This window comes from Perna viridis, chromosome 14 (assembly GCF_037379345.1).
Source record: "Perna viridis isolate PV_CMFRI_1.1 ecotype Kerala chromosome 14, ASM3737934v1, whole genome shotgun sequence".
Classification (NCBI taxonomy): domain Eukaryota; kingdom Metazoa; phylum Mollusca; class Bivalvia; order Mytilida; family Mytilidae; genus Perna; species Perna viridis.
The window spans coordinates 2,279,772-2,289,692 of NC_142458.1; the positions used below are offsets into that span (position 1 = coordinate 2,279,772).

The following is a 9,921-nucleotide window of genomic DNA, read 5'->3' on the forward strand; positions in this document are numbered from 1 at the left end:
AGTTGATGCAGTTACATGTATGCACTACTAATCCTAGTTGAGCATGTATATGTGACAGTATGTATCACTTTCATAAACATGTACAGAAGGCAGTGGTAAAAAATGCAGACAAGACTTTTCTTAAGGGTACATGGAAAACTGGGATATTCCCGAGTGTGAAGTTCTGTAAAATTTTTAATGTAAACTTTGAAGTAGATAGTATATATTGTTTTCACTGTTTGTCTTTCTTTGATCATATTCCCGATTTGAAACGGAACAACATTACGTGGTCAGGATGTCCGTCCGTCCATATGTCATTTTCTGTATATTCATTAACTTCTCCTAAATTGCTCGATGGATTTTAATGAAACTTTCAGGGAAATTTATAGACAATAATTATGTACCATTTACTTGTGTACTGCTGCTACTGTTTAGAAATTTAATTCCAAAGAAATTCTCATTACCATTAATGGATGAAACATAGGCTTTGTCATTGATATAGATGCATGTACATGTAGATGGTAATTAAGGTAGTTAAAACTCCAGTGGGAAATCTAAGGGCTGAGAGTTCTGGGGTTGGAAATACCTCTCCGTTCAAATTGGAATAAAAGTTAGATTTTTGCAAATGTTTCGGAAAACACTTGACCAACTATTGCAAGGAATTGCAATGCATTACTGGGCACTGCAATTAAGATGTTTGATCTGAATGAATTCTGTGTTTCTTTAGCTTTTATGTGGAATTTGTAATCAACTGAAATAACGCATACAAATGTTAAAATTTCTTATTTGATAATAATTTGAATGTGTTTTTAGTTTATATCAATGTACACTTTGTAAACTGCATGATTTTGGATTCATTCTCATATGTGAAATTTTGAATTGATAACATATGATTACATGTATCATAGGATTTCCATATGTGAATTTTGGATTGATAACATATTGTGACAATGCTGTATTTTACGGTCTTTAGAAAACAATAAACACTATCTCAGGTTCTAATAGGTTCTTTATTCGTTAAAAGAAAGTATGGTTATAAAACCCTGAAATAACAATAAAGATATTCTAACTATCTATTCAACAATTACTATAAAATACCTTATAAATCTAGTAATTATATATGATACAGGAAAAGTACAATATTCCCATAATTACCAAATATGAATATATTAAAAATGTATACGGTAATATCGGTTCTGTTCAAAATGAGTATGATGCATTCTGATTGTAATCTATACTTGTTTTACATAGTTAAATGCACATCTTAAAGAATGCATCTGCACATCACAGTAAATAATATACTTGCTGTATTCGATCTTGTTTTAAATGTTGTGTAGTAAAAATATAAAATAACATATTAGTTAAGCAAAAGCAAATGTTAAAGCAACATTACACTATGTTAATAAACAATACATAATCAAAGCAAAAGCACACATAAGTACAACAAAACATACCTTGCAGGTTTTGCAAAGGTTAGGTTTACAACCCAAGATAATCTGCTACATAGTACACATTAATAATAACGTACACTGTATCCACCTGAAGATATAAATATTAAGCTACTAAAAATCTAATCAAAAATGGACAAAAATATTATCTCCCTTGTCTATTTATCCAGTTATTTTACATATTGAGTTTATATGCTTATTTAAGTATTAAAATCATAATCAAACACTCATTCAATATGATAAAATCCTAGTTAATGGTTTTTTATGTCAAAATTATCATTTTAACCATTATTTATAAATTATTTACAACAATCAAATAATTTATATACCAGATTTAATTGATTTATCTGTATTAGTTACTTTATGCAGTTTAATATATAAGTTTAAAAGTTTATATCAAGTCACACACACTTACACACACTTTTCATACAATCAATCAGCCATTCACACTATGTCATTCATAACTCTCAATCTCACAACTCAAACCAGTTAAAATAAGGTTTCATAGATATGTTAATAAAGGATTGAAGTAATAAGACTAACCTTCAAAAGAATAGGAAACTATCCATAATAAGAAGTCCAAAATATGAGTTCAACTTAGACAAACAAAATAAAGGCTTCCATCAGTCAAAACATATAAAGTCAAGTGACCAAAACAAAGACAAAGGATTCCCGCCTAAAATATGACACATGACTGTCCCACAATTCCTATCACCAAAACTGACCAATAGAAATAAATAACCAAAAGTACTGTTATAAATTACTACTCTGAAAATAATTATTACAAGATTAGAATTACTAAATTAAGACTAACTGCTATCAGGAGAATACTATCAGCTGAAAACATGAATACTATAAATTAACTGTAATCAGGTAGATTCAATCAGCTGAAAGCATAATTTCATAAATTTAATTAAGAATAAAATTAATGAAATACTAAACTATAATTAACATGACAATTAATAAAAATATGTACAAAACTTGACTCTGCCACACACTCCCCCCAGCAGTGAAATGACGTCCCGTCATTTTCTAGTGGTGGCTAACAATGTCCAAAATGGTATGAGCTACATCTCTCTCTAAACCTGAAAATAAAGGAGTATTAGATAGGGAGGAGATATACTCTACCTTCTGAAGCCATTCTGGTTTCGTCGGTGGATCAGGTGGGTTGACAGCTGACATGACGTACTGGTCAGACGAGAGCCAAGCAGGTGGTTTCCGCTCTCTTGTCGAACGTCGTACAGGGACCGGTGAGACGGGCTGGTCTAAAACAGGTGGGTCAATCTCTTCTTCAACATCCGTCAAGTCGGAAGCGCTTCCTATTACGTCATCCAGGTCCAACCGTTGGTCTTCCGCGGGCTGGGCGTCCCCAATAGGATCTGTATCATCATCATGTGCTGTCTGTTCTGGAACTGATTTCTCAGCAAGTGAAGCTCTGCTGTCATTCCTTCGTTCTAGCACATATCCAACTGTAGATCTGTCGTCATCTGAAGTGTCACTTGATTCTTCATCAGAGTCGGGTACAGTTGTCCGGTCTTCTTTTGTCCGCTGTCGTGTCCTGGGTTTAGGTACGGGTTTCTTCTTCCTAGGTTTCGGAGTAGGTGCTTCATCTCGAAGAAATCCAATAGGTAGAAGAAGGTTCCTGTGTAGGGTACGTGTCCTGCCTTCACCATCTTCTCGTACTAAGCTGAAGACTGGTATGTTGGTGTTGGGTTGGTCTAGGACCACGTACGGTACATCTTCCCATACATCTGCCAACTTGTGTTTTCCCTCTGGATGTTTCACAATCTTTACTAACACCCTGTCATCCTTCTGTACATCTGCACCTCTAATCCTGATGTCGTAGTTGTCCTTCTGCTTGGCCTGAGCTTGTCTGGAAGCTTCAGCAGCTAACTGGTAGGCGTGGCTCAATCTGTCTCGAAGCTCTGAGATGTACTTCCGAGTAGGCTGCTTAATGTCCCGCTTGAGGCCGAAAGCTAAGTCGATTGGTAGTCTCGGATGTCTACCAAACATCAGGAAGTAAGGAGCGACTTTGGTGGATTCATGTCTGGTACAATTGTAGGCGTGGACCAATGGTGCAAGGTGGAGTTTCCAATCAGTCTTCTGGTGCGCCTCTAAAGTACTCAGTAATCCAATAAGGGTGCGGTTAAATCGTTCACACATCCCGTTCCCCATGGGATGGTAGGGTGTTGTCCTGGATTTCTTCATACCGGTCAAATCACAAAGCTCTTTGATGACATTACCCTCGAAATTGGTACCTTGGTCGGAGTGGATCCTTTCTGGAATTCCATAATGCAGAATGAAATTATCAAAGAGTACTTTGGCTGTGGTCTTCGCTGTTTGGTTCCTGGTGGGAATCGCTTGGGCATATCTAGTGAAGTGGTCGGTGATCACTAATATGTTCTGGTGACCTCTAGACTGCTCCAAGGTTAGGAAGTCGATACAGACAAGCTGCAGCGGAAACTGAGTCTGTATACTGACCAACGGTGCTCTTTGACTGGTATGAGGGGTGTTCTTCACACATCTTCCACAGTGTCGTATCTAGTTCTCAACATCTTTGTCCAATCCTGGCCAATAAAATCTGTCTCTGAATAGTGATGTTGTTCTGTCTTTGCCAGGATGGCCCATATCGTTGTGGAGTGCTCTCAATACTGTATCCACATTTGCTGGTGGTAACACAAGCTGGTCTATTTCGGCGCCATCTACGATCACTTTCCTGAACAGAACGTCGTCCTTGAGATGGAGATGGGGGAACTGGCGTATAAGTGGTGTTGGTCCAACTTCCGCAACTGTAGGTCTTCTTCCATCTCTGACGTATCTGGCAAACTGTTTCAGTAAGGGATCCATTTCCTGTGCTCGTTTCCAGTCAATGATGTCTTCTGGTATATCTTCATCCTCATCCTCATCAGATGGTAGTGATGATGGGTCGACTGCTAAACTCTCGACTAATGCTGAAGTGGCTGATTTGCAGATGGCTTGGACTGATTCCTTGGAGATGGTTTCCATGTCATCAGGTGGCAAACGACTAAGCGCATCTGCGTCTCCATTGGACTTCCCTGGTCTATAGAAGATATCGAAGTCAAAGGCGGCTAAGCTGGCTAACCATCTATGTCCGGTGGCATCGAGTTTAGGTGAAGTGAGGACGTAGGTCATCGGATTATTATCTGTCAGTACTGTAAATGGTGCGCTGTAGAGGTAGTCACGGAACGTCTCACAAACGGCCCACTTGAGTGCGAAGAACTCAAGTTTGTGCGCTGGGTATCTTGCCTCTGACTTTGTTAATCCTCTACCGGCATAACTGATGACCTTCTTTCCATCTTCCTGGTTCTGGTAAAGAACTGCTCCGAGTGCTGTGCCTGAAGCGTCGGTATGGAGCTCAAAGGGTAGCTTACTGTTGGCATATCCTAGGATAGGAGCTGACACTAGCAGGTTCTTCAGTCTTTGGAAAGCATCTTCCTGATCAGTACCCCATGTCCAGTCTTTCTGTTTGTGCTTCTTGGATTTCTTGGATGTTGGTGAGGGCATCAAGTCTGTCAGGGGTTTGCTGATGACGCTGAAGTTCTTGATGAAACGCCTGTAGTATCCAACGAACCCAATAAAGCGACGGACATCTTCAGGGCTGGTAGGTGTTGGTCAGTTCACTACCTTGGCTGTCTTGTCGGGGTCTACCTCAACGCCGTCTTTGGAAACAACATGTCCAACATACTTTGCCTTTCTCTTAAAGAAGGAACATTTGTCTGGGCTCAACTTCATGTGGTGTTGTCGGATCCTGTCGAAGACTTTGCGAAGGTTTTCTAGATGCTCTTCATACGTTCTTCCAAAAACAATAACATCATCTATGAAGAGGCAGCAGATCTTTAAGTGCAAATCCGATAGGCACTCCTCCATCATGCGCTGGTACGTGGCCGGTGAATTGGTCATACCAAATGGCATCCGGTTATATTCATAAAAACCGAGCGGGCCAGCTGTGAAGGCGGTTCTTTCTTTATGCTCTTCAAGGATCTCTACTTGGTGGTAGGCACTCTTGAAGTCGACTGTGGAGAAGAAGGAGCTGCCTGATAATGAGTCGAGGAGGTCTTCAATTCTTGGCAAGGCGTAGCTGTCTTTCTTTGTCTTCTGGTTCAGTTCCCTATAGTCAACACATATCCTCAACTTGCCATTCTTCTTCCTGACCAAGAATAAGTTGGATGTCCAAGGACTGTGTGAGGGTCGAATCATGCATGCCGATATCAGTTGACGAAGGTGTTCTTTGACCTCATCATACATGGCTGGTGGTATACGCCTGTATCGTTGCTTGAATGGTCGGTCATCAAGTAAATCAACTCTGTGTCTCACTTCTGTATGGCCTATATCTTCATCATTTTTTGAAAATATGTCGTCGTATTCCTTGATTAAGTTGACGCCGGTTTGGAATTCTGTATCTGTCAAGTCACTCTGAGTTAGCTCTATCTTGTCAAATATGGATGATGATGTTGATGATGTTGATGTATCAGGTGATGGAGGTTGTAGTGTCACTGGTTGTATCTCACAGAAGACTTTTCTAGGTGGTATAACGATGGTCTTTGTAGAGAGGTTTGAAATGCTGACGTTGATAATACCATTCCTCTTGTAGTGGTACTGCACAAGACCAGGTTCTATCTCTAAATCTGTATTCTTTGGTTGTAGCTTAGATGGATGGAGCTTTGCTGTAGTGGTACTGTAAGGCAATTCTTTGTCGAAGAAACCTAATATCTCGCATCTCTCGTTTGACTGAAAAATAAATGCTAGTGGTATAAGCGGGATAACTCTAATTACCACTATCAGGCTATCTACAAAATGAAATATACTAATAAATACTAATATCAAAATAAATGACTAATGTATAAATATATTAAATAAGTAATACTAAATAAATAATAAAGTAAATATCAAAGCAGAAAAATATAAATGAAAATATTAACTATATTACAAAAAGGATACATGTATCTGCATACAAAGTAATCTGCGCTGCAAATAAATATGTATACAACAAATAGTGTTTACCTGCTGGATACAGTACCTAAACTTGGATATGGATTTGAAAGCTTGTACGTTACAAACCCATGTCAAAATAAATGTAAATATATACACACAATTATTATATACAAGAATATGGCAATCAAGTAGCAAGTCAAATCTAGTATGTGCAATAACTCAGCACCCAAATACAACCTAGTCAAAAACTTCACCTAACCTAACAATCTTCACTATCAAAGATAAAGTATACCAAACCTGAACCAAACTAGCAGTAAAGGTATAGATACTATAAAGATGTCAATATGTTAGTGGGTAGTCATGGTATACAAGGGTAGGAAAGGTTAATAAATGTTAGGATGTACAAATGTTAGTAGGGTTGTAATGTATCTCTCTACTCTATTATAATCCTGTCAAATAAATGGTTTAATACCTATTTACTATATGTAAATATAAATGTTTATATGAATCTTAATTCCTATTTATAGTTTGAGTTTACTTTGACTTTTAAAGTTATCTTCACTTTATAAACAGTGTAGTCAATTTTAGCATGTATACAAAATTGACAAAGTACAACACAAATAAACATGTAAACATTCAAACACATATGAACATATACAAACATGTAAACATAAACAACATGTAAACATAAACCACATATAACACAATATCAATTCATTGTTTATGTATCAACACCAATTTATTTGTAAATAATATTTCAAATAAATGATAAGTAATTCAATGCAATACAAAAATGAATGTGTGAATGTCAATGAAATGCAAAAGTACTATCTCAAGGTGTATATGTGCTATGCAAGTGTATATATGTCAATGTACAATGTACCTAAGTGTAAGCAAATGTGTCTAAGTTTATTCCATATCTACACAAGTGTATGCTTAGGTGTATCAGTATATGCATGTGACTAACTCACTAAGTGTATCTCATGTATCTCAGCTTACATGCACATCAAAATGTTTTCAAAGTGTAAACAAAGTGAATGTGTGTATCTGTACAATATGTATGTTTACAAATGTGTCGCTCAGAGACTAAGTCGATAAACGAGAAAAATCGACAAAATATTTGTTAATCACATGTCGGTATGTGTGTACAATATGCTAAGTTTTATTTGTTGTTAAACTAAATAAAGTGAAAGTGAAAGTAAAACCAAATATAAATAAATTATATTGATGCTTCCGGTTGACCTTGACAAAGTTGTCGCTACACAGTACACTAAACCAATACTTCTGATGAATTCACGTTGGGCGCCATTGTGACAATGCTGTATTTTACGGTCTTTAGAAAACAATAAACACTATCTCAGGTTCTAATAGGTTCTTTATTCATTCAAAGAAAGTATGGTTCTAAAACCCTGAAATAACAATAAAGATATTCTAACTATCTATTCAACAATTACTATAAAATACCTTATAAATCTAGTAATTATATATGATACAGGAAAAGTACAATATTCCCATAATTACCAAATATGAATATATTAAAAATGTATACGGTAATATCGGATCTGTTCAAAATGAGTATGATGCATTCTGATTGTAATCTATACTTGTTTTACATAGTTAAATGCACATCTTAAAGAATGCATCTGCACATCACAGTAAATAATATATTTGCTGTATTTGATCTTGTTTTAAATGTTGTGTAGTAAAAATATAAAATAACATATTAGTTAAGCAAAAGCAAATGTTAAAGCAACATTACACTATGTTAATAAACAATACATAAGCAAAGCAAAAGCACACATAAGTACAACAAAACAAACATACCTTGCAGGTTTTGCAAAGGTTAGGTTTACAACTCAAGATAATCTGCTACATAGTACACAGTAATAATAACGTACACTGTATCCACCTGAAGATATAAATATTAAGCTACTAAAAATCTAATCAAAAATGGACAAAAATATTATCTCCCTTGTCTATTTATCCAGTTATTTACATATTGAGTTTATATGCTTATTTAAGTATTAAAATCATAATCAAACACTCATTCATTCAATATGATAAAATCCTAGTTAATGGTTTTTTATGTCAAAATTATCATTTTAACCATTATTTATAAATTATTTACAACAATCAAATAATTTATATACCAGATTTAATTGATTTACCCGTATTAGTTACTTTATGCAGTTTAATATATAAGTTTAAAAGTTTATATCAAGTCACACACACTTACACACACTTTTCATACAATCAATCAGCCATTCACACTATGTCATTCATAACTCTCAATCTCACAACTCAAACCAGTTAAAATAAGGTTTCATAGATATGTTAATAAAGGATTGAAGTCATAAGACTAACCTTCAAAAGAATAGGAAACTATCCATAACAAGAAGTCCAAAATATGAGTTCAACTTAGACAAACAAAATAATGGCTTCCACAGTCAAAACATATAAAGTCAAGTGACCAAAACAAAGACAAAGGATTCCCGCCTAAAATATGACACATGACTGTCCCACAATTCCTATCACCAAAACTGACCAATAGAAATAAATAACCAAAAGTACTGTTATAAATTACTACTCTGAAAATAATTATTACAAGATTAGAATTACTAAATTAAGACTAACTGCTTTCAGGAGAATACTATCAGCTGAAAACATGAATACTATAAATTAACTGTAATCAGGTAGATTCAATCAGCTGAAAACATAATTTCATAAATTTAATTAAGAATAAAATTAATGAAATACTAAACTATAATTAACAAGACAATTAATAAAAATATGTACAAAACTTGACTCTGCCACAATATGATTATCATAGGATTCTGTTATATGAAATTTTGGATTGATGACATATAGTGAAAATCCTGCGATAATCATAATTATATAAACAGAAACATGAGATAATCATATCGAGCTCGGTTCATATGATGCATGCACTCATATATTGGATACCGTATGAGTCTCATTTCGTTGTGTACATGGGGATACATAAATATACCGAGATTAATCATAATGAGTAGCAAGAAAAATCTTGATTGCCAACTTTGGTGATCACGCAGGTCATTTTCTTTGGTGATCACGTGGGTCATTTTCTTTGGTGATCACGTAGGTCATTTTCTTTGGTGATCACGTGGGTCATTTTCTGTAGGTCATTTTCTTTGGTGATCACGTAAGTCATTTTCTTTGTGGTATAACTGAAATATGTTGAGAACAGGAAAGATAAATTGAAAGAAAATAAGAATACAACAATTTATGTTTCGCCTGTTTCCATGTCAGGAATTGTTGGCATTTTTATGCATTGTTTCGTTTTCACTTTCAGTTTACTTTTATGTTGTTGGAGTGTATAGGGGCAACTTTTTCACTGTGCCTGTTTATAATGATGTTTGAGGTCATCTGCAGCCTGCCCTGTGCTTTGAATGTTTTCCCGTTGTTTATTAAAGACCCGTGGGTGGCCTTTGCCTGACATTTTTCGCAACGATTTGGTTCGTTTCTCTATGACATATTCACCATACCCATTCTCGTTAAATGT

The 9,921-nt window shown here is 35.6% G+C and overlaps 1 protein-coding gene across 1 annotated transcript; it reads right to left on the bottom strand.

Moving 5' to 3' along the window:
• Positions 1–907: 907 nt before the first annotated feature.
• LOC148597717 (uncharacterized) lies at positions 908–3,635 on the bottom strand. Its single transcript, XM_088561058.1, has 2 exons — positions 1,434–3,635; positions 908–1,022 (listed from the first exon to the last, which is right to left on the bottom strand). Exon 1 carries the CDS (start codon positions 3,633–3,635, stop codon positions 2,460–2,462), a length of 1,176 nt encoding a protein of 391 aa, XP_088417184.1. The 3' UTR covers positions 908–1,022; positions 1,434–2,459.
• Positions 3,636–9,921: the final 6,286 nt, after the last annotated feature.

Bases quoted from the DNA above. Each gene is read 5' to 3' on its own strand.
- LOC148597717 (XM_088561058.1), bottom strand. From the start codon at position 3,635: ATGAAGAAATCCAGGACAACACCCTACCATCCCATGGGGAACGGGATG.